The sequence below is a fragment of the Megalops cyprinoides genome, chromosome 15 (assembly GCF_013368585.1).
Source record: "Megalops cyprinoides isolate fMegCyp1 chromosome 15, fMegCyp1.pri, whole genome shotgun sequence".
In the NCBI taxonomy this organism is placed as follows: domain Eukaryota; kingdom Metazoa; phylum Chordata; class Actinopteri; order Elopiformes; family Megalopidae; genus Megalops; species Megalops cyprinoides.
In genome coordinates this window covers 31,733,804-31,759,558 of record NC_050597.1, presented here as the reverse complement: position 1 = coordinate 31,759,558, position 25,755 = coordinate 31,733,804, and the positions used below count along the sequence as shown (strand labels likewise).

The following is a 25,755-nucleotide window of genomic DNA, read 5'->3' as shown; positions in this document are numbered from 1 at the left end:
TACCATTTAAGCAAGCTACCTACATCATGTGACATTAGCTACGCTTTCTAGCTGGGAAAACTATGTCAGTTGTTCAATATGTGTGAAAAAAGAGCAGGACCTCATAATTTATGTTTGGTATAGGCTAGAGTAGCGCAGTGGTTAAGGAGCAGGACTTGTGACCAAAGGGTTGCCATTCCCTGCTGGGGCACTGCTGTTAAACTGCCTCAGTAAATATCCAGCTGTACAAATGGATAACATTGTAACTGATGTAAGTCGCTCTGGGTAAGAGCGTGTGCTAAAAACCAATAATAATAAAAAATAATTTGTTTAACTGACATCTTTTTCTCCGATTTCATGGCTTCCTCAGCCAAAGTTCTACACAATAACCTATCGAAGAATATCCATGCTGCTAAATGAAGAAGAAAACACCTGCCTTGCCCCTAGTGTGGCACTCTCTTTACATCACTGCAAATACTGCAAGGAGGGCTCAGTCACATTACTGACTACAGGATGCTCTTAATTCAGCATTACCATTTTCCACACTCAACAAAACGTACTACAATAATTTGCTTAATAAGACTTCTATCTGCTTAATAAGACCCTATACTAGTGATCATTAATATATATAATTTTTTGATATAATTTGTATTCTTATGTAAAAGAGCATTAAATACAATTACAATGACATTAAAAACTATTTTTCAGGAAAATCACCTTATATAATGCAGGACGTTATTAACCTATTAAAAGCAGGTTTGTCTCAAAAATCAATACAGAATAATGCATGAAATTTGCAGAAGACACTATGGATTTCTGTGTAATTCAGTCCTGGCACTGTGTGGCACAGTGATTGAGGCTGTGGTTGGAGAAGGAGTATTTTATCTCCTGCAAGGCGAGACAAACCTGCTTAAACTCCACTGAACCTCTTTCGCACATGGCACCTGCCACAAATGTCACCTATCCTCTCATCGTAAAAAGGCTCCCACAGAGCAGCCAGAGCTGCTGCCTCCAAGAGCTCGGGACTCTGTGTGTGCATGAGTGAGAGGAAGAGACAGAGAGGGCGAGTATTATTGGTTTTATTGGTTGTACACTTGGATCTATTTGGACCCAGAATGTCAAAGACATCTGTGACATGGCCACCATGAATAGATGCTATTGCTATTGGCACAAAGACTAATGTTAAGAATTGTTAAGAAATCTGGGGGACTGGAAGACTTGTGATGGTATTATGCAGCAGGAAAAGTAAGATGCAGAAGCAGAAGAAGAAAAGAAGAGGAACGAAGAAACTGGAAGAAACTTGGGCCCTTACTGTATGGCTGTATGAGACTGAATCCAAATTCTGTGTTTAATTGAGGTTAGAGGGTACAGACTTTGTTATGAGTCAGAACCTAAAATAGACCCTAAAAGACCCTAAAAATGACCAGAGTCTTCCTGCTGTACACACATGGAGTATGCCCTGTATTTGTTGTAACTTGCTGTCTTGGTGGATGCCATGCCCTGCTTTTCAACACTGGCTTACATTCTTAAAGAATGAGACACGAGCAGCCAGATATGTTTTATTCATTTATTTCAACAGATAAATCATACTCATACAAATCAGACTCATAATCAGAGGATCTATTCATCAGATCCTAACATTGAAACATAGGTTTGCTTTGCTTCAAGGCATTGTCTTTCACTGAAGCTCCAAACAGACATTAGATACAGATCACTCTGACATTACACATCTATAAAAATACAGGGTACGTAACATGGTCATTAAAAATGTAATCACAGGAATGAAATAAGCACATAATTTCACATAATCAAAGATCACAAAACATTAATTAAATAAGCAGCCAATGCATTAAAACAGATTTTTGCAAACAATTCAAGCATTTCATATTTAAAAATTGGTGGCAGTTGTAAGACAGTGGTCCTCACATACTTTACCAAAGGGAGAAAATTTGTTAAAAATATTCTGGATCAAATGTAAGAGGTTGCATTTCTGCTTTGAAACTGAACAGAAAAACCAAACTTCCTGGACATAGCATTTCACAGCATTTAAACAATAAACTATTTACAATAAAGCTGTCTTTCTGAGGACATCCACGTTAATGTTATTTAATCAGATACAGTGATACAATTTCAAAAAGCACTCCGTATGCTTACTATCATTTGTAATGGCCAGCAGTGTCACTGTCCTGTTAAAAGTTGTAATTATCACAATTTCTTTCAAAGACTTTAATTGCTTAAACTAACCTGAGGTGTTGCTTTATTGGAGTGATGAGGTTTCGCAAGCATTTGTGTTTTCCTTTCAATGCACAACACGCAACGCAACAGGGAAGGATGTACCTTGGATGTACCTTAGATATTTCCCACGCTCAATGACCTCTCTAAGGCACCTCTGCTGCCTCAGGTGCGACCGTTGACCTTTCACAAGCGGCACTCAAGGCCAGGTGCTTGATCGTGCTCGTACCATTGAGAATAGGGGGATGGGGTGGAGTAAGACAGGATGACTGCATAGCATTAGGTGCTACAGGGGCTGGGTATGGCTGGAGGGAATGTGATTGGGTGGTTGCGGATGGCCAGGGTCAGCTGGGTGGGGGGTCAGAGCTGGTCATTGCGGATGAACCGATTCCCCTCCGAATGCTTCCCATAATATACATAGCGGCACTTGGCAAAAACCCCTGGAAGAGAGAGACAGAAAGAGGAGATACCATGAATACGTTTCACGTCATGGCTCTGATCTGTTTCAGAGAAACTGCATTACAGAGCTTCTGCCCTGTGGAGAATGGCTACTGATTCTAATGTCTTCAGGGTGTTGTATTTTGAAAATGAAGAATGTATACCACAAACATATGCAAATGATAAAATGACAGATCACACTTTTTGCAGTCATTACACAACAAAAGCATACTAGCAGTTTGACCTGAATTTGGGGCTTACATTTCAGGGTTTTCAGTACATTTCAGTTTGACTTACATTTCAGGGTTTATTTACAGTATATATATACAAAGATATTTTTATGTAATATTTTTCATTCCCTGAAAGACAAAGGATCGCTTTTTTTCTCAGTTAGCAAGAGATCAAGCCATCAGCACGTTCACAAATCATGCAAGTTCACAAGGAGACTTATATGGGGTTTAATATTTGTGTGTTGGATCCTGAAATATGCCTGGTTCATGATGGAGTGGAGGAGGATAGTGGAGCTGGAGGATTCCATGTCCCACCACTGGAGAAGAGCAGCACACTGAGCAGACAGGATCTCTTGGCCAATGTCACCAGGATTTAGCCAACACACCCACACACACCGCCAGCCTGAAACAATTCAATTCAGTTCAATTCAGTTTATTTATATAATGCTTTTTACAACATGAGTTGTCACAAAGCAGCTGTACATCGGTATTCCAGGCCTGATACCCTCCTCAGAGCAAGCCAAAGGTGACAGTGGCAAGGAAAAACTCCCTGACTAATAGGAAGAAACCTTGAGCAGAACACGGGTCAGAGGGGGAGCCCATCTGCTTCTGGCTGGCACTGGGTGCACAAATAGAGTAGGAAAGAATTTCCTAAGAAGTTCTTCACAGTACTTAAGAATGGTGAAACGTAGGTAATAAGACAGCAATATATGGTGTGCAAAACCTAATGAGTGTTGAGTCTTGTAAATCTTTAAAGTTATACAGCATCTGAGGAGTGCTCTCCCTCTTGATATGCATAGCATGTAGTCAGTGGGAAACAGTGGGATGGACCTGTCCCAGTTAACATTGCATCGTGAAACTCTTCCAAAACAAACATAAACACACACACCAGAGGCTGCTCCCTAAACCAGCACTAGGACAAAGCCTACTGGAGCTGGGCTGTTTGTCATGGGATGTGGTATACATCATGTGACCATGAGGCCAGGAGGGATAAACACACTCCTGGGGTTCTGAGAGCATGTTCCCTTGTTGGGCAGTGTAGAGACCTGGCTGCATCACGGGTCCCATGTGCGGGAGAAGTGGATTGATTTTACAGGCCCTTGATAATGTTGTCGTAATAACACACACACAAACAAACACACATACACACACACACACATACACATACACACACACACACACACACACACACACACACACACACAGGCAGGAACCACAGGGTTCATTTTCTGCCTTACTACTTTCACTGTTTCAGCTCATCAAGTCTATTTCAAGTCAACAGCTCTGTGCACATTAACAGCAAAATATATTGTGACATGTTGGGGAAGTGGGTGGAGCATAGACCAGCATGCTTTGCGAACTGTTCATTTTTCTTGTACAAAGTTACCCACTTTGTACAAGAGTTAGTTAGCCCCCTCTTTTTTTTTTTTTCCCTTTAGGTGTCATTTGTTCTGTGTTGCTTAATGGCTAGTTAGCCAAATTTTAGTAACACGCAGAGTCATTCTTCCTTAAGAACCCAGTTCACTACAACTGGTGTTGGGAGGAAGAATGATGTCCCTACTTGAAGCAGAGAGGCTTATCGTGCAACTACAGCAGAAAGGGGCACGGTCCAAAGAACAAATGCCTCCAGTCTCGATGAGACTATTAAATGCCATACCCCTGGGAGCCCTCCAAGGACAGACCGCCGATTGAGCCAGTGTGCTGCGCCAGATCGCTGAGGGAATGCCGGATCCCCAATGCCGCTGCTCTGCCGCGATCCCGGGCCAACTCTGCCGGCGGACCCAACTGCAACGTAGTCCGTGGAACCAGTCACTGCCTCCCCTGCAATTCAGCCAGGAGCTGGCCTTACAGCTTCCCCCATGGAGCCAAGGGACTCCCGCCGGGGTGTGATGAAGCTGCCACGCTACAGCAGGGAAGAGCCACGGGAGACTTACCTCATTCAAATGCAGCTGGCCTCCCAGTTCAACAAGTGGTCAGCGGAAGAAACAGCATTCCAGGGCACTCTGGCATTAGAGGGCAAATCGCTGCAGATCCTCACGGACCTCCAGCCCAAGGAGCGTCTCAGCGGGGCAGCCATTGAGGGGGGCGATACAGCGCCATTTCAGCCGCCGTGAGCACGCTGACGATGCCAGGGACAAACTGGTCAGCCGCCAGAGGGAAGAGGGAGAGAGCTTGGGTGCCTACGTGGCCCTTCGACCGTACGCCCGGCGTGGGTACCCATCCTTCAACACGGCGACACAAGAGGCGCTCGCCCTCCAGGCCTTCGCACGCCACTGCCCAGCCCCGGCCCCTGGGAGCACATTGTCCCAGCCGCCATTAAACTGAAGCGGGGTGGCACAATGGGGGAACTGCCACCTGCCAACAACCCTCCTTCCCTCGCCAAGTCATCGCTGCAGCTTGGCTGGCTGGGCCAGTCACACGGGCTGTATGTGGACTGCGACCTCAATGGAACCCCATGCCAAGCCCTGGTGGACAGGGGATACACTATTTCACTGGTTTGCCCCGGAACCCTGCCTGGTACTGATGGGCCGAGACCACAGGGCTGGAAACCCACCAGGCTGTGCATCCCCACAGTCACTGGCGAACGTGCACAGATGCAGGGGGAAAAGTCGCTCCAGGTGTACATTGCTAGCCACAGCGGCAACCATCAGTTTTGGCTAGCTGACATCCGGGACCCCTGCATCATCGGGCTGGACCTGCTGGCTAAGTGGGAGGCCACAGTGGATGTTCCCAGGGCTACGCTCTACCTGTGGTCGGAAGCTGTGGCACTCCACACCGCTGGTGAAGAGGGACTGAGACCGACTGCCCTGTTGCCGCCGCCAGCCAGGAGGTCCAGCGTGCTGCCACCATCAGCCGGAGGGTCTGCCCCGTCACCAGCACCAGCCAGGAGGCCCACCGTGCGGCCGCCATCAGCTGGAGGGTCCACCCCATCACTGGTGCCCGCCAAGAGGTCCGCCACGCCGCCGCCAGTGACAGAGGGGGCCTCCACGTCTTTGCCACCGCCCCAAGCTTTGCCCAAGACCAGACAGGCCGTCGACGACCTGTACCAGCGGAGTTGGAGGGGCCTCGAGGCGGACCAGAAGCACCAGCTGCGGGAGTTACTGGAGCAGTTCGCTGACATCTTCGTGGCCAGGGACGAGGACTGCACACATACCAGCCTGGTGTGCCATGACATTGACACCGGCGACACGCACCCCATCCGCCTCCGCCCCTGTCGCCTACCCCTTGCTAAGCGGGTGGCAGTGAAACAGAAGGTGAAGGAAATGGCGGAGGTGGCCATCATCGAGCCCTCCAGTAGCCCCTGGGCCACTCCTGCTGTGGGGGGGGGTCACCTGCAAAGACTCCTACCCCCTGCGGTGCATCGATGAAGCCCTTGACCACATTGCTGGGTCCCACTGGTTCAGCTCCCTCGATTTCCGCAGCGGCTACTGGCAAGTGGAGTTGACGACAGAGGCGTGCCCCAAGATCGCCTTCTCCATCGGCCAGGGGCTGTGGCAGTTCTGGGTTATGCCCTTTGGCCTCTGTAATGCCCTGGCCACCTTTGAGCACCTGATAGAGAGGGTCCTGGCTGACATCCCCCGGAGAAGCTGCGTCGTCTACCTGGACGACCTCCTCCTCCACGCTGCGGACTTCGAGGGTGTCCTGGCCAACCTGAGGGATGTCTTCTGTGCCATCAGCCAGGCCTGTCTGCACCTTCACCCCAAGAAGTGCCATGTGTTCCAGCGGAAGACGTCCTTCCTGGGGCATGTGGTCAGCGCTGCAAGGGTTTCCAGTGATCCGGCGAAGGTGACCGCGGTAAGGGACTGGCCTGTCCCCCGCAATGTTGCAGAGCTGCGGAGCTTCCTGGGGCTGGCATCTTACCAACGGTGGTTCGTCTGGGACTTCGCCACCATCCAGCCCACTTCATCGGCTGACCCAGAAGGGCCAGGCATTCCATTGGGGTGAAGACTGCGCCGCCGCCTTCGCCCAGTTCCGGTCGGCGCTCATCAAGGCTCCCGTGCTGGCTTACCTCAACCCCCAGCGTCCATTCATTGTGGACACTGATGCCAGCAATGTGGGCCTCTGCGTGGTGCTTTCCCAGGAGGGGGAGCACGGTGAGCAGGTCATCGCATACTTCAGCCGCTCCCTCAGCCAACCGGAGCAGAATTACTGTGTCACCCGTTGGGAGCTGCTGGCCATCATCTTGGGGCTTTGTCACTTCCAGCAGTACCTCTACGGGCGCAGGTTCGTCCTGTGCACTGACCACGCCTCCCTCACCTGGTTCCTCAGCTTCAAGGACCCAGAGGGGCAGCTGGCTCGGTGGCTCCAAGTGCTCCAGGACTACCACTTCAAGGTCCTCCACTGGGTCGGGCGTCTCCACACCAACGTGGATGCCCTGTCCAGATGCCCCTGCGAGGGAGAGGAGTGCCAGTACTGTCAGCGCATCGAGGACCAGGATGCGGTGACCCCAGTTGTGGCGACCCTGCAGACCATCCCCTCGGGCGACAACAACACCTCTCCAGTGGGCGGCGACAGCGGCGTGGAAACCCTGGACCCGCAGCAGCTCCGACTGGGCCAGAGCCAGTACCCTGTCCTCTCTCAGGTCCAGGCTTGGGTGGAGGCAGGCAAACGACCAGCGTGGGCAGCAGTGTTGGCACTGGATCCCGAGACCAAGGCCCTCTACTCTCAGTGGTCCAGCCTCACCATCCGGAACGGCCTCCTCCATCGCCGCTGGCAGTCCCCCGGGGCCACCCTGACATCCTCCAGCTCCTGGTACCTCGCCAGCTGCACCCCAAGGTCCTCCAGCTCGTCCATGGCTTGGCGGGGACGGGCCACTTCGGGGTTGCCAAGACCCTGCACCGGATGCGGGCCCGCTTCTACTGGCCGGGGTGTTGGCAGGGCTTCGAACTCCACGTCCACTGGTGCGACTCCTGCACAGCCTGGAAGGGGCCAACCTGGCGCTCCCACGCTCCTCTGCAGCAGTACCAGGTGGGGGCCCCGATGGAGCATGTGGGCGTGGACATCCTGGGCCCTTTCCCTACCACCAACTGGGGGAACCGCTACGTGGTTGTGGCCATGGACTACTTCACCAAGTGGTCCAAGATGTATGCAGTTCCCTACCAGAGTGCTGCCACCACCGCCAAGCGCCCGGTCAGCGAGATGTTCTGCTGCTTCGGTGCACCGGAGAGCTGCACAGCGACCAGGGGCGGAACTTCAAGGGGTCTTCAAGATGAGGTCTGCCGGCAGCTGGGGATTAAGAAGACCCGGACAACGTCACTCCATCCCCAGAGTGACGGGCTGGTGGAGCAGTTCAACCGCACCCTGGCTACCCAGCTCGCCATCCTCACCAGTCATTGGCAGCAGGACTGGGACCTCCACCTGCCCCTGGTCCTGTGGGCGTACTGGACGGCAGTGCAGGAGTCCTCTCACTGCACCCCTGCGGCCCTCATGTTCGGGTACAAGCTTCAGACCCCCGCAGACCTGGTGTTTGGCCCACCCCCCGAGCCTGAGGTGGAGGGCGTGCCTGGATTGGATTAATTCCACAACCTCTGGGAGTGGCTCCAGGAGGTGCATGAGCTGGCCAGCCGGGTTCTCTCCAATGCCGGGATCCGACAGAAGCAGGTGTATAACTCACGGTGCACAGGGGAGGACTTTGTTCTGGGCACGCTGGTGTGGGTGTACAGCCCCGAGCAGAAGAAGGGTCTCTCCCCCAAACTCACGAGCCAGTGGGTCGGTCCGTGCACGGTGCTGGAGCGACTCTCCGCCGTCGTGTACCAGGTGCAGCTGGTCCAGCGGAATCGGGTGGTGGTGCTCCACCGCAACCGGCTCGCGCCCTACCAGCCTTTGCCGCGTCAGTGGCAGCTTCCCCAACACCTCCGGGACTTTATTGTTGGTCGCTGGGGACAGCAACCCTCCTAGGCGGGGGCAGTGTGACGTGTTGGGGAAGTGGGCGGAGCATAGTCCAGCATACTTTGCAAACTGTTCATTTCTCTTGTACAAAGTTTTTTCCCCTTGGGTGTTGTTTGTTCTGTGTTGCTTAATAAATGGCTAGTTAGCCAAATTTTTGCAATGCGCAGCATCATTCTTCCTTAAGAACCCGGCTCGCTACAATATTTTTTATATTTTTGTCAGAGCATACATCATATGTGTAAATATCCATATGGATGCAGTAACCTTTTACAAGTTTGTAAAAGTATATTTCTTTTTCACTTGCAATCACAACTTGAGAGTAATTCAAAATACACTAAACAGATGAAAGAAACTCCACTGGCAATGTATGGTAGATGTGTGCATTTGGCCTGGGGCTACCAATATCTACTATGATCTGCAATGCTCATAAATACATAATCATTTCCTTGGAATAAACTACAGAGGAAAATGATTCTCGAGAGTTTCAAACCTCCCTAGGTTTTCATTTGAGTGGATTTCATGTGACATTATACAGCATTTTCCCCTGCACTCTCTAGAAAATGTTCTGCACAGGAATAGTGAATTATGGCTTTTAAAATACATGAAAGATAGAGGACACAATTATTCTTAATGAAACAACAATGTACAAAAATCATATTCTGGCTGCATGCATCAAGAGTAATTAAGGGGATTTGACATTGAACAAACCCTAACTGCATTCCACTGTGCTTTTCGAGGGCCAGAGGTATCTGCCTCACCCAACACGCTGATGAACGCCATTTGATCTATGCAGCTGCACTGAGGGTCAGTGACACCGCTTACCAAATGAGGCAAGTGACGTTAGCGCTGCCGACGAGCTCTCGATAGGGTAACAAACAGCATGGGGGCTGTGGCTTTAAAGAGATGCAGAGTGTGTTAATGATGGGTGGGAGCAGGCTGGAATGGGGGGCTTAGAGGAGTCTCTGTGTGCGTGGGAAGCTCAACGTGGAGTGACATCACTGGAATGACGTCAGGTGTGGGGAGATGGCACTTCTGAACTACAGCTAGCGACAGTGAGCAGATACAAGAACAAAGATACTGGTGCCATATTAGTGCCAAGCATAATCCAGCGCCGCTCTTTGACTCCAACCCAACCTGACACTGCCTCTGCTTGCTTCAAAGTAAGCCCCCCTCCTCCACAGTGAGGCCCTCCTCCGTCATGTCACTCCCAACTCCACTCTCCTCGCAGAAAGCGCTCCTCGCAAGTCTGTTCCATCAGATGTGGGGGGGGGGTTTGGACACACGGGCCCAGGGATAACCTCAGTCAATCTAAATTCGGGCTTTGTTGTGGAAGTGCACTCATTTTCCCTGATATCCAAGTGGCTCGAGGTGATCCAAATACTGGGGTGAGAGGAGATGTCTCCTTGCATAAAATCCGCGCCCGCTGTTGCTGTGCCAACACGACCCACCGGCCCACTGTACTCCTACTGATGCACCAGTGCAGGAATGCAAGTTCCAGCTGCTGCCACTTTCCTGTGGATATGGGTGCTGCTGCAGCTGGGCCGAACGTTTCCTACCTCTCTCAGTCTGATATGGCTTCATCTGAGGAGTACTCCACTCCACAGGATATCCCCTACCCAGATATATGGCCATGATGTGATTCAACTGCCACATCAAAAAAGTGTGGAGCACATGTTAGCTCCTTGAAAGCAACACCCCTGCACTGTGGTCTCAGACGAAACGCTCTACCTGATGCAGGTGTAACCTGACACTTTTAGGAGCTCGCATAAGGGATGGCAGCTTGCACATTCATTTATGAACACATGAATCTTACATTCCACCAATCAGAGTTTTAAAAAATAATCTACTTGCAGTGCCTTTTCCAATCTGGGCTGCTTCCTTCCTATCTGTGTGATGGCACTGCTGTACCATTTAGCTGGACCCAGCTCTCTTCAGTTGAAATGGAACACAACAAGGGCATGGCTTGAATAAAAAGCTGACTTGCGGTGCACATGCTGGTGTCACTTAAATTAAGTAATTGCTGCTGTGTTTACATACTGTGTTTAATGCCATATGTAATATTAAAGAGCACTGTCAAAGACACATACTTGCATGCCATTCCAAGGACTGAGCCCTATCCTCTGCTGGGAATTGTGAATCATCTCTAGTCATAAAATGCGATTTGTCCAAACTTCTTTTTTCCTTTCAATGTTTTTCTTTGGTCTGACTCACAAGATTAGAAGTAAATGACTAACTGTTCCATTGAGAATAGCTTCAAAAGACAAATGCTTTCAGACTAATGCATTGGTTTTGCTTGAGAACACCCCTTACAAAATTGAGGAACTTGAGCTAGCTTGTCAGGAAGACACCACTACCTCACAAGCTAAAGGTCACAGACCATCAGCCTTATAGCATTAACATATTAGTGGTAGCCTTAGTGTGTCAAATCTTATTTTTCATTTACTATTACTCATTTCAATGGATACAGCAGATGTAGAATGTCTTTTAATGTCATTTAATGTTTTTTAATGCACAGGTATTTCAACCTAACCCTTTATCAGCGTGTAGTGACATTTTGTGTCAGGAAAGGAATGACATCATAAAATCAGAGTCTGTTTTACTTTGACATGGAAAATGCTGACTAGGAACAAGTTAGGTTGGTACTGCATATTTTGCCCACTGAGTATCATCTACCTGCACATTACACAGGATCTATGGGGAAACATAACACAACTTCACAGTATAACATCACTAGATAATGTAGATAATTAACTGGCTGTCATGACTGCCCAACTGCATCATACTGCTGATTGACTTTATTTTGTCACTTGCCCCTTGCAGTACATATTTATCACAAATATAAGTTTGTTTATTTGATTTTCCTTGATTTGGGGGCTGATTTTATGAGTCTATTTTTATTTAGCATAATTTATCCCAACTGATTTACTCTCCCCTTGCTGCTGGTGTGATAACAGTGTCCTACTTCACTCTGTTGTAAGGTCCCATCTCAAGAACTGCTGCCTTACTCAACATCTCGTGTCTGCAGTTAAGATCCAGCCCCCATCTGTTTTGCATTCTGTAAATCATTGTGACAGTTCCATTGTGGGTTGAGACAGGATTGATTAAGTCAAACTGATAGGGCTGGTACATGATACCAGATTTCATGGCACTCATACGCACACTTCCGACTTCAAGGTATCAGATTACCCCTGGAACGCAGCAGTCTAGTCTGGCAGTGGGTCCTGAGAGAGGGCAGGGGGGCGATAACTGAAGTGGCGGTCCAGGGATGGGAGCTCTGCTCTCCTGGTGTGCAAGAAGAGCGTGCTCAGCGTAACCTGGCAACTGTGTGATGAAGTGGGGCTCGCTCCAGGGGGCTTTGGCACAGCTAGAGATGAAAACGGCTCTAATTTGAAAAAGATGTGTAAAATAAAAAACCCATAGCTAGCTCTTCGGTTATGTGATCCACTTTGGAAAAATCGAGAAGCTTGTCAGGGTCTTTAGCAACAAGATGATGAGCCTGACAGATAACAACTAACCATACTGTATCAAGATTTGGCATCACACACCTCTTTCCAGGCCAGAGAGAATACTTTCTCATGCCAGTCCTGCTTAATGTTTATTAAAACCCTGTGTACACTGAGGAGCTGATATTTCAAAAGTTATCTTGATAATCTATCTATCTGGACATGTAAGTACCTATAAACATCACACTTTTTCTAAGTATGTGTTTTCTGTATTTAAGGATCATGTGATTGACAGAGCTGATTAACTCTTTGCAGCGTACGGTGTGATTGGAACACTAGATTGGAAAAATTCTAGCAAATGTTAGCTTTGAGGAAACAGTGATTTAACATACGAAAATATAGCAAATGCAGCAGTGAAAACTATAAGAGGCTTAGTAACGCTAATGAAAACATAACAAACCATGTAACGTAACACATGCGCTACATAACATAAAATAAAGTCATGTGTGCAAGGGTTGAACATACACAGAAAAGCATACAGAGCAGAAACTGTCATAAAATATATTCATATGTAATTATCACATGATCATATGGGACAGAAGTACTTTCGCTTCAGATCCTGCCCTACCAGTTCCTAGTCAAATGAAAGGCATCAGTAGTTGTATACATTACTTTGGGTAGAGGGGCAAACACATTTGTTTGTGATGTCATCACGATATTGTTCATTCTCACCAGAATTGAGTAAAGGAAGTGACACAACTTTCAGCAAGATAAGAGTGAAGAGACCAAACAAATGATATTAAGAGAATGACTTATAGCTCTCTAAATGGCGTGACCTATCTCTCCACCAACCAATGACAAAGCTGGTCTGCCTTTATTGTGTGAAGCCAAAGTTCTTCCTTCCTAATGTAAAACTGCTGTATAACCACATTTACAGTCAAAACATTAAATCCAGGACATCCAGGCCAAGCAGTATTGATTACATTTCAGTAAAGAGTCCTCATTGGACAATGTGAGGACCAGTACAAACGCTCACCTCTGCTGGAACTTGATGAATATTTACACTGATGTATTGTATCAGGATATTACATAACACCACTCCTTTTGCTCTCAGTTCCTACACTTTAAACCACTTGATTGCTTTAATAATGCTAATTAAGAGATAATAACTAAAGATCACCTTGCATAGACTACGACTACAATACAGTACAACGCACTGGAGTGCTTCATTATTAATTACCAAGGGTAGCATCAGCAAAAGTGGAACCAACTAATGACCTGGTGACAAACATCTACCGTAGCAATGGTAAGAGTGTTCCAAGGTGTGTTAGCCAATTATGTTTCAGTTATCTACTCCTATGATCAAATAAAATGATTGAGCAAAGCATGCCATGTCCAGACTCCCAATATGTCTCTTTATCGGTTGTAGTAATGCTGGCTGGTGGTCCATGAGGTTTCTCTGTTGTAGTAGATGTAAAGTAATACATGTACTTCACTGAGTTCCTTAGTAGTGATTTTATGAACGCTGCAGAACACAGGGTTATAGCCCATTTAGGAAACAGATAAACAGGTTCAGTCAAAGCTAGGGAGGTCTTCTGTGTAACAGAGGGCTCTGCAAAATAAACCAAAACAAAACAAAACAAAGGAATTTATCAACAGCCAACAGAAGTAGGTTTAATGATTGTGGTCTGCATACTATCAGCTCTTCCCTCTTGGAGGGCCTTCAATGTGTCAAAGAAGGACACATCGGAAGATGTAGCTCATAGCATCAAGGTTATCTGTCCCCTGCAAGACTCTGCGTCTCTCCAGGCTGTCATTTCACACTGTCTGCCAGCTAACACTCTCATTGGGCCTGCAATCAATCAAGGTAATAATTCTGTGCAAAAAAAAAAAAATCAATTAACGCTGCAATTAAATGTGCCTTATTATCTGGCAGGGCTGGGAAATTAGTGGAGACGGAGGAGATGGGCTCCACAATCCTAGCGGGAAGTGAGTTATAGATCCATATGCATCCAGGTGTTCAGTTGGACTTTTAGTCTGGAAAAATATCTCAGCCTTGTCTGTTTGTCTGTCACCACCAGTTTCACACGACACCTGTGCTGTTTAGCTCTAGAATACGCAGATGCAGGTGTGGATTGCAAAGTGTTTATCCTTGGAGACATAAAAGTGGTCCATGTCATAAACGTCATCATCTTTCGTCATGGAAAAATTATGACAACGAGAGACGCTTTCCTGCTCATTTGTGTTCCCTGGCTCTCACATCTCAGGAGCTGTGTGGCCTTCAATGGAACACAAATCTTGCCTTTGCTTCTCAGGTACCTCTTGTTTGAATAGCAACAGGCAGTGCAAGCATGACCTTAGTGCTATGGTGTAGTGTGATGAAAACAGTTTAGCTGTGTTTTTAGAAAGATAAAAATTAAAATATTCTGATTGTAGAAGTAAAACGGTTGTCGTACTTTCCGAGTATGAAAATGAATGAGCCGGCTTCAGACTTGTTTGCTGTTTCACAAATAGGTCCTTTAATACAGTAAAGGAACTAGTGGATCTTCTCCCCAAGTACAGAGATGAAAGAACACTGATCACATGGTAACACTGATTTTAAAAGGCATTCTTTCCCACCCCCTCCAATATTCTGGGTACCCATCCTGGCTGGTGACCTGTGGGGGCTGGACGTTCCCGCAGTCCCCCCCAGGAAGGAATCATTTGCATTCTGTAAGGTGGGCTGAAGCAACACCTTCCCTTGACTTCCTAGGACTAGACTGGCCAGGCAAATGGTAAAGCAAAAGATTGTCCTCACATTCGATTGACATTGATGCTAATCATCATTCTGAGTACCCATTTGAGCTATTGTCCTGTGGAGAGCAGACAGTCCTGCTGCCATCTTAGGAAGGAGTTGTGTATGAAATGGTGGACTCAAGCAACACCTTTCCTCAACTTCCTGGGATGAAGCTGATCTGTCAAATGCTCAACCACAACATGTTATATATCCCAACATTTCGAAATTTCAACAGTTCAACATTTTCCTTTAAACTGAAATTAGCTAATGACAACAAGTATCACTGAGATTTATGATGAAATATTAATTTACACCAACATTCAACACACCAAAGGCTACAGTCTTGTTTTCATCCTCTCAGCAGTGTGTCCCATAAATATATATTTCTGGAAAAAAATACAAGAGCATAAAGAGAAAGAAAAAATGTATGAATGAAAACTGTATTTGTTGTTAAAAAGAAAGAAAAAACAAAAAAGAAGCCTTGCTAGCCATATCACAATTGTGAACTATTTGTCTTATTCCTGATCAAACTGACAGGAGAACATTGGAGACTGATACTGTGTGAAGCTAGCTAGCTAGAAGCTAAAATAAATGCTTTGTTTAAGAAAAATAGCACACATGCAGGGTGTGGGTTTTGGCATGACTGGTTTTGTCTCTTACAGCCCAATAAGTTTATCAATCTATCAAAATTCTTAACAAGAGAATTGCCACAGGCCCCATTAGATTTAAACAAGTTAGCAAAAGTGGAAAGAACTGAAAAGCATGAGAGATGGAAGACTTTACTCAAAATTTATACTAAGATACTACATAAACCGACTGGATAGGAGAACAACAATGGGAAAAAAATGGAAAATTCCTGCTCTGACTAGTACTGGTAACCAAAGGTAAGACTAAAGACAAATCTTCTTTGTCCATTTTTGCGAACAGTGGAACTGACCTACCTGGAGAGGACACTGATCTACTACATAAGCAGACAATAAATGGAGTTTAAACTAGCCCAACATCACACTTCATGTTGATTCCAAAAGGTAGCTAGCTAAACAGTAAGGCTATCTTTTTTCCCAGAAAACCTCTAACTTATTTTAAGTTAAACCAGTAGTTTTTCCACCTCCTACCTGCCTCTTTATCAGTCCTTGTTATGTGTAATATGTCACAGTGCTGGAAAATAGCAAAAAGAAAAAGAAATTTAAATCAAGTGCAAAGTGACATTAGCTGGCTCCAGTAAAAAATGCAGTCCATTAAACATTAACCTGTCATTATGACGCATGTGCTGAGCATAGACCTCCTGTTCTCCCTCCCTTGTCTAATACAGCCAAACAACTGCTGCATCTGCATTTTTGCAACTTTAGCATATTGATTAAATTTTTACAATGGCTGCTGCGTCACTCGCATCACTGTTCATCTGTGTTTCATTAGCCAGTCATATTACACGGGCTATCAAGACAATGTAGGCAATTTTTCCACTCTCTGGTGTCTTGGGAGCAGAAACTAGAAAAAAAAAGAAAAAAAAGCAGAGGCAAATGATGGAGAGCATAAAATAATAAGTGATGCAAATGAAAACTAAAGATAAAATGAGTGATATGGTCCACAATCCCTTCCATTTTCATTACGGATGATTTGATGGCAGGCCATATCCTTTTCCGTTTGTGGATCGTGCCACCGTGAGAGAGACGAATTTCCTATGGGTACTGTTGACAGCATTGTCATAAATCACACATCAAGTTGAATTCCAGTCAAAATAATTTTTCGTCTGATACTATAGCAGGATCCAACCAAAGATCACAGAAAGCCACCAAAAAGGATTCATATACTTTTTTCATTTCACATCTGAAACATATTGAAAGAATTCCATAGAAGTATTTGGGGAAACTGTTCTGGCACAGATAAACAATGTAAGTTGATACAGCTAGCTGATATATTTAATGACATTTCATTACATTATTTTTAGTGGACAGCCTTGTCTGAGCTTACATTTTACATTTATGAATTTACACAATGGGATATATTATAATTTACTATTTATAGTAAATACTGAAGCACCATGCCCAATGGATTTGAATTTGCAACACTCTGGGTTTTCTAAGCACAATACCACTCTACACCACACTATACACTGTATACCTAACTATACACTAAACCACACTGCCCCACACTATAAACTATACTACACTGTAAACTACATTCCACATTATACACTATACCACACTATAAACTATATACCACACTATACATTACATATCACACTATACACTATACACCACACTACACACTATACCACACTGTGCGACACTGTACCAGAATATACCACACCACACCATATTACCACCAACATAAATCAAAGGCCCTCCATGAGCCGTGGTGACATAAATTTTGACCAAAGTGAGAGAACCTAATTTAGAGATGAGGAATTTAATTCAAGTGATATTTATTTTAACATTTCTTTTCTGCATGATAATTCCATTTAATTGACTGGTAACCTCTTCCAAGGTCTACTGTCGGTCTCAAGAACTTATCACACTGTGAGATATTAGTTAGGACAATCATGGTGGCAGTATGAATTGTAGCTGGGTGTTCTAATGTGGCCATTTTAGGAGTATTTTATATCCAAAATGTTTACAAGATGCTTGGTGATGATAATACAAATAATAATTATGCATTACGTTACAACTGGTGAAAGTTTAAATATCAAAAAGTGTAAATTCACACTTATACCACAGGTTAGAGGTTTATCAGAGAACTAAATAGCAATACTTGTTAAATAGAAGGTTTATTTTCTTTGTGGAAAAATATCTCTAATAAAAGCGCTCCTCTGTCAACTGTGGGTAAGATTAATCATGTTCATTTGAGAAATAAAGAAATATCAAAAATGTTAATAAAAATAATATCAATTCATTGCGATACTACTATATCAAATTTTGCATGGTCAAGAATAGAAATCAAACTGATACCATGTGCACGTACAAATGTTTTGATGAAGGTTAAAATAGGTCAAAAAGTCTAAATTCACACTTACACCACAGACTAGAGGTTTATCAGAGAGCTGACTAGCTGTATTTGTTGAAAAGAAGAAGTTTAATCTTGTTGTGGAAAAATATCTTTAATAATGGGGCTCCTCTGTCAACTGTGGGTAAGATTAGTCATGTTCATTTGAGAAATAAAGAAAAGAATCAGAAACATCTTGGTAACTAATCCCCAGAATATTTTGCCATTATTAATGGCATTATTAACGGGAATCAGACACCATGCGTTCATGACACACCTGTCCTTCTCAGGGGGTTGTGTGAATGTCACCCTCTGAATGACAGCACAATTCACCTGCTCCCCTCTCACAGGAGAAATGTTCCACCACATGTAGAGAAGCTGACTGTAACTTCTCTCATGAATCAGCCAAAAAAGGTTTAAAACCAATAATTTATTTTAAAATCCAAACAGGCAAACAAACCAGCCTACGCAATCCAACAGCAGGACCAAAGTGAGCCCCCCCTACTCCCCAGCCCCACCTGTATTTAATAACCTTTCAATTAGTCAGGTGTGACTTGTTACCCAATAGGCTGGCTCCCCAAACAAATTGCCAACATGTGCACATAATTACAAATGATTGACACACAATTGACAATTTACAATTAGCATTTAGTCCAAGGAAGAGGTGGTGAAAGCTCTCCTTCACAGTCACCCTCTGAATGACAGCACAATTCACCTGCTCCCCTCTCAAAGGAAAAATATTCGTCTCTTGACGTTAAAATGAAACCATTTGCTGCTGTCTTTGTTATCCCTGAAAACTTCTCACTACCTAAAAACTGTTTGACCAGTGGTGGCGGGTGAGCTGGAAACAGGGGAAGCCCAAACATTACCTTTAAATCTATCATTACTTTCAACCTGTTCCCCTTTATCCTCCTTGATTAACAATAAAACAAATAATTCACAGAATAATTGACACCAATCACGTGAATAGAGTAAATGATTATGCTCGCGAAACAGCGCAGATTGTCTGTGGTTTGTGCGCTTGCGAAAGCTACAACATGAGATTGTTTAATTAACAAGGATGGCATTTATCGATTTAAATTACGTTAAATGCTCATGACCCATCACAACTTTTGTGAGGTCTGTGTTCTAAATGTTATTGTTCATTGCACTCAACCTAATAAAAGTTTATTCTCAGTAATTCTAATCGATTTAACTAAATTTAGCTCCGTTTTGTCATTTGAATTTTGTAACACAAGAAAGGTATAATGTGAAACATTTTAGAGAAAGCTTTGGGATTACTTGCCACTTAATTAATTATTCAAATTGCCATCCTTGTTAATTAAACAATCTCATGTTGTAGCTTTCGCAATAGCACACAAATTTCAGACAATCTTTGGTGTTTCGCGAGCATAAGGATTTATTCTAAATACATGATTGGTGTTGATTATTCTGTGAATTATTTGTTTGATTGTTAATCAAGGAGGATAAAGGGGAACAGGTTGAAAGTAATGATAGATTTAAAGGTAATGTTCGGGCTTCCCCTGTTTCCAGTTCACCCGCCACCACTGTGTTTGACTGACAGATGCAACAGTGGGGGAGGGGGAACTGGCACCTTAAGGAGCAATGCAAGCTTAAAGATACAGGAGATTTTTTTAAATGAAGAAAAAACCCTTCCCCCAGCACAAAAACTTGATTCCATTTAAATAAAAGCAGCTTTTGAATCTTGGCATGCAACATGCAAAACTATCCAATTATTCTTGAAGAAAGTATTCAGTAAATTCAGGTATCTTTACAAGGCTACAACAGCATTACTCTGTCGGGGACAGACACTAAAAGACATAGACATAACAACAGAGGCCTTAGACATAACAAACCCCAAGCAATATAAAACAAGTAACCACAGCTCCTGATGCATCCATTAGTGTATTTGTATGGCAGTTTCTAGAACACTGGAGGTTTGGAGGGTCAGTATTGGGAGTTGAATGCGGTTGTTTCAAGTGCGGTGTCAATTACTGCATGTCTGACACCCCTTAATGCTTTCTCATATAAACCACCTGACATCCCCGAAGTGACAGATGTCATTACTAATCTGGACCAAGCTCCCTGCACCTGCCTGACCATCGGTCGGCCAGCTGGCTCCCTCCCTGCAGAAATAACCAGAAACACTTATTACTGGGGCTGAGAAGTGGTCCGAGTCCTGCTCTGCTCCCCATTATCACACACATTTCACTGTTGCTCCTGATGCCTCACACCTCCACACCTGAGGGCCTGCACGTCAGTACCTCTCTGAACGTTGATTAGACGTGACACTAAGACAGACAGCAGGGAGAGAGGGCACAGAAATAAAAGAACAAGGGATCAAAACAGGCATATCTGGCTCGCTGGAGGCTAGGTGTCATGGCTCTGGACAAGCCGGATCACTCAGACCAGTGTCCCCTTTGACTGGAGGAAGTCAATCCCGTGACTTAATCCAACCAGACATGGTGAAGTATACCTTACTGCCATCATCTCAATTTTACACTTCACATTTTGAAGCCTTTGGGTAGAGGCTTTGGGTTTTGACCATCGAGCGCTTGGGAGCTTCCCTCTCTCATACATTTGCATTGGGAGACTTATTTAAAGGTGTGAGACATGACAATGTATTATTGATTACAGTGTCCCGTTGTACATGATGCATGTGTTTGGGGTGGGTTGTTATGGTTACAAAAGAAAAGCAAGCGCCCTTGCTCTGACAGCTCAGGACAAAACTAACAGCATCAGAATGTTTGTAACTACATATACTATAATGTCCTGTTCACACCAGCATATCTGGTATTTAGGGAGCATTAATCTGTCTCTCAGTCTCTTTCTACTGTCAGAAGCAGTAAAATAGTTAAATGATCAATTTCAGCCTACAGTGCATTGGTCTGGGCTTCATGATACTTCACCATAAGCATTAAAAACATGGTCGACTAGATGAATATATTGTCAGACCTTGGTTGTATGGACACGCTTCCTGTTTACCTGGCTAATGGTCTTCAGGCAAAATTTGAAGTTTCATGAACAACATAAGGATGTATAAAGAAGACACATCATGGACACTGGGTGTGGCCAAATTCAGCTTCAGCTGTGCTTTGTGTGGGAAAAACATTCAAAGGTAAAAACTGAAGCTAAGTGTCACCTCTGAGTTCATTTGCAACTCCAAATTGTATATGTGAACATGCCCCAAGATCTCATGGCTTTCATGTGACCTCCAAAATGTACTCTGAGGTTTTTTTGGCAACCAGACATTTGGAACAGTAATGGATTGATTTTAAAATACTCTTATATTTAAGGTTTTAAATGGGCTTGCCCCTCCCTATCTTAAGGGCCTTCTTCACCCATACCTTCCACAAAGAGCCCTTCGTTCCCAAAATGCTGGGCTTCTCATCGTTCCAAGAGTGGGCAAAACTATTATAGGCGGTAGAGCCTTTTCTTATTGAGCCCCTCTCCTGTGCCCTGATGAAGGATGAGCCGCTGGCTGTTAAATGTGGTCCCTCTGTCCCTAATGTCCCCTGGCCATCCTCCACTGGGCACACGTGTCTGACAGGTAGAATAATAAGGGCCATGCATCACCGTCTGGCAAAATCTTCACCTAAATCTCCACTCGCTACAGACCCTGAGACTCCATTACTTTATTGTCATAGTCTTCATAAAGGGAGAAATATTGCCCATGTAAGGTCACTTGGTTATCAAAACATATTATCATATTATCTACATGAGGGTTGCAGGGGCTCATATCTGACAAGGCTATCATGGCTGTGCATGTTGCGAGGCTCAGGGCATGTGATGTGCTTGGCTGCCAGGCAACATCTCACCTGTGGTGGTATGTCTAAGAGAGATAGTGGTCTGACGTTAGATGGACTAGGTGTCACTTTAGAGCAGTGACAGTGAAGTCAGTTATCATTGCTGACCCTGTAGTGTCCTTTACCTCTCTATTTTGTGTCTCTGGAAAGAATTCAATGTCCAAACATTCAACAGAATGCTATTTGTCTGAGTCCAAGTTCTTTGTTTTGCTTGTTCTTAGCTCTCAGAAACACTAAGAATGAGACAGTAAATAAAATATGTATTTAGTGTCATTTAAAGCTGCTTTAATCTCCAGCATAACAAATATTACAGCTACCAATTCTATGGAGGGGGCAGTAACCCTATTAAAAATCATCATATTGTTCTGTTGGCCTGTTCTGATAACAGGTCATGCGTACTGTCTGAATTATGATTCTGCTGCACTAATTGGTTTAAAAATGTAATGTGCCCGTGCCTGCATCTAACGCACATTGACAAGGCAATGAATCTGATAAGGAGCGCTCGAACCGAAATCACACTGCAGGACATCTGTGTTCAGTTGATATAATTTCAAGACATTTTCTTGTTTCTGGAACCCCTGGGCCCTCCCAATCGCGCCGGCACACCAGTGCCTGACGGGGGCCGGGGAAAGGGAGGGACGGTTTTTCACCCTCTCTCAAGGGCCAGTGATTAGCATGCTCTGAATGGCGTCAAGTGGAAGGACATTCTTCTATCTTCACAAAGCAATCCTCTTTTTGTCCTATTGTGGGATTTTAGTGTTGGCTTTCCCTCTCTTTGGAAACGCTCCATTACTGCATGCTCTCTCACTGCTTGTACTTTGTAATGTAATTACAAAGTACAAAGTATGAGCATGTACTGTAATATTTTTTTTTTGTCCTCATTTTTCTGGTAAGCTTTTCACGTAAATTAAGCAGATCTGGTTTCCTTTCCAGAAATTGCAGTTGTCTCTTTTGCCATTTTGTCACTGTCATTCAGCAAAACATAATCTACATGTTGCTGTGAACCACTGAGTAGCAGAGCTATTTCACAACTCAAGAGATAAATATGACTATATAGCAAAATGTCATTAAAATAATACCAGTAAATAAGCTTGTAATAAGGTCATACTTATGAGATGATGACCATTATTATTAAGAAAAACATATAATGGCTAACCGTTTAATGTCAAATCTTAAACCATATCACTACATCATCACAGCATCATCAAGGACTCCTCCCACCCAGCTCACAAGCTGTTTGTCCTCCTGCCCTCTGGGACGCGCTTCAGGAGCCTCCAGTCCAAGACCAGCAGGTTCAGGAACAGCTTTTTCCCCACAGCTGTCTCCTCATTGAATTCTGTCCCCCGCTGACTCCCCTACACCATTACGCACATCTCATTGCCCCTCACATCCTTATCCCCCTGGCCGGGACTGATTGTAATACATTTCCCACCTGCACTACTAGAAGGTTATCTGCACTTACAGTAATACTATAACTTGACACAGTTGCTTACCGTAGTTTATACTGCACTATTCTTTGACCCATTTAGAGCTACTGCACATACCATCAGTCTATTGTTTGTAATTTTTAATCCAGAACCACTTTATATATTATACAACTGTAAATATCAAAGTATATATTATATACACTGTATATATCAACTGTATATATCTATCTGTAAATTTGTCAATAACTACTGACCTCATAATGAACATATCACATTGTATATACCCATCTATACAAAATGTCCATAGCAGTGACCTTATACTGTACATACATATAACTGTAGATAATATATCCTCTGCACTTGCTGCTTACTGCACTTCTGGTTAGATGCTAACTGCATTTCGTTGCCTTGTACTTGTTACATGTGTAATGACAATAAAGTTTAATCTAATCTAATCTAATCTACATCAGATGGGACACTGAAGGCTAATCCTTGTCATGCAACATCATCATCCTCCATCATCCTCCATCCTCCATCCTACAGTTGATTTGACAGTGTATGTTTATCATGAAATTTTAATCAGGGAAAAAATGCTCTGTGACATGAAAATCACTCAAGGAGAAAAAGATCTAATCTAATCTGGCATACAAAATTTTGTACAAAATTTCTGAATTGGCACTACTTTTTGTTTTACATCTGTGATAATTTTTATTGCAAAGGACCTAATTGTATGCTGTTACAATGAATCCATCATTTCATAACCACTGTGACAAGTGTCTACATCCCACTGTTCCTAACACAGGCCAACACAGCCAAGAAAAGGCCACATTCAAGACCATTTCCTGAAGTGGCTTTGGAATGTTAAAGATCATGGATTAACTATGAGATCAAACTGTATTGTTTCCAGTGAAAATGGGGAAATCGTGTATAAAAATGACTGCAACCAGGAAATGGGCGTAACCCACTGAAATTCAGTCGACTGAATGATCTTTCAGGGACACAACATATAAAAAATGATCACCAAATCAAATTGTGACAGTGAAATTAACTTTTCCTGTGGCATTAAAATGACAGAAACCCTGTTTCCTCTGCTGAGACTAACTACAGAAACAAATCCTCATCTTTGTGACAGATTACAAAGGTTGGTTTTGGCTGTGACATTCTAAGTGCCTCCTTTTTTGCAATGCTGCAACATTGGTGAAATCCATGAAAGGACTTGTTATTGCTTTCTGCTGAAATCACTTCCATTAGGGGTGAGGTTTGGAAGGCAAAGATTGAGATGGTTCAAAGATTCAATGATTCAAAAAACTTTATTGTCTATCACGTAACAATAGGAAATTTTGTTGAGTGAGGGACTCACAAACAACATAAAAAACCCGGGCATAGGTGAATGTACCTGGGTTAGAGATGTGTGGCTCTGCCGGCGAAATCCACCATGCCCGAGCTGGTTGCAGAACACATAGCAAAGTCCACAGAAGTAATGTCCAATGTATCATATTTGACAAACTGCACATCCAACTCAGAAAGTGAATAAAACAAAATAGCAAACAAAACAAAACAAATACAAACAAGCCTCAAACCGCATGTCGCTCAAACAGATCTCAAACAGAGGAGCGCACCGCCCCTGTAGGTTATGGTTATGGTTATCATCTCCATCACCAGAAAAAAAAAAACATACGCTATGATTCCACATTAAGAAAAGGCTAAGGCACATTAAATCAGGTTTGCAATGAGAGAACAGGATATGAAAAACTACATTCCATATTAAAGTCATATCAAAGGCTCCTACTTTCAGATATCTGTACCCAGTACCCAGTGTTAAATAAACTGGATTATCTAGGAGTAGCCATGATGGGCACTGTTCTTTTTATCCAATCAAAGTGCTGAATGAAGGGTCTTTATGATGTCATAGATAACTTGAGTGACCATCTGGTGTTAGTTTGGCATTTTCCATAGGAATGTGCCTATCTAGATTGAAGACTAGCATTGGCTTGGTCTACAACAGGTTCCATAAAGTAGTCAGAAAATAAAAATGTTAGTAATTTATTACTTTCCATAGGATCACATTGGTAATAGCAAGAAGATAGCACCACATACAGGGTAATGATGTACAGATGGTTTGGTAGCATTCACCACTTTCACCATCTGTCTCTCATCTTATGAAAAAATTGGGCAAATATTCTCCGGCAAACAACCAACTATGAACAGTGTATGTTGACATCAAAATAAAATATAAAATACCAGTGAATTTTGGTTATCTTGTCATTTGTATGTATTTGTAATGTATTGTATGTATTTGTATGTATCTTGTCATATATAATATATTATTATTATTATTATTATTACAGCAGCTTTCTTTTCTCCCATTGTAAATGTTAAATGTATTTTTTATAATGAAACACTCACACAGAGTTATGTGTGCTCATTACGTGAGCCATGGCCTTTACTTACTTACTGATGTACCCTGAAGGAAAACTCACCTTACTGGAACAGAAGCATGACGTTTAGCTCACAGCTATATTTTACAGTTCTATTGTCATCGGGCTGTCTTGT

At 44.0% G+C, this 25,755-nt stretch overlaps 1 protein-coding gene across 1 annotated transcript in view; it reads right to left on the bottom strand.

Annotated features, from left to right (window-relative positions):
* Nucleotides 1-2,152: 2,152 nt before the first annotated feature.
* Nucleotides 2,153-25,755, bottom strand: part of lrmda (leucine rich melanocyte differentiation associated) — a 367,284-nt gene continuing 343,681 nt past the window's right edge. Inside the window, exon 7 of the mRNA XM_036546697.1 lies at nucleotides 2,153-2,651. Within this exon, the coding sequence (XP_036402590.1) occupies nucleotides 2,572-2,651 (80 nt within the window). The 3' untranslated portion in view covers nucleotides 2,153-2,571. The remainder of the gene's footprint in view (nucleotides 2,652-25,755) is intronic.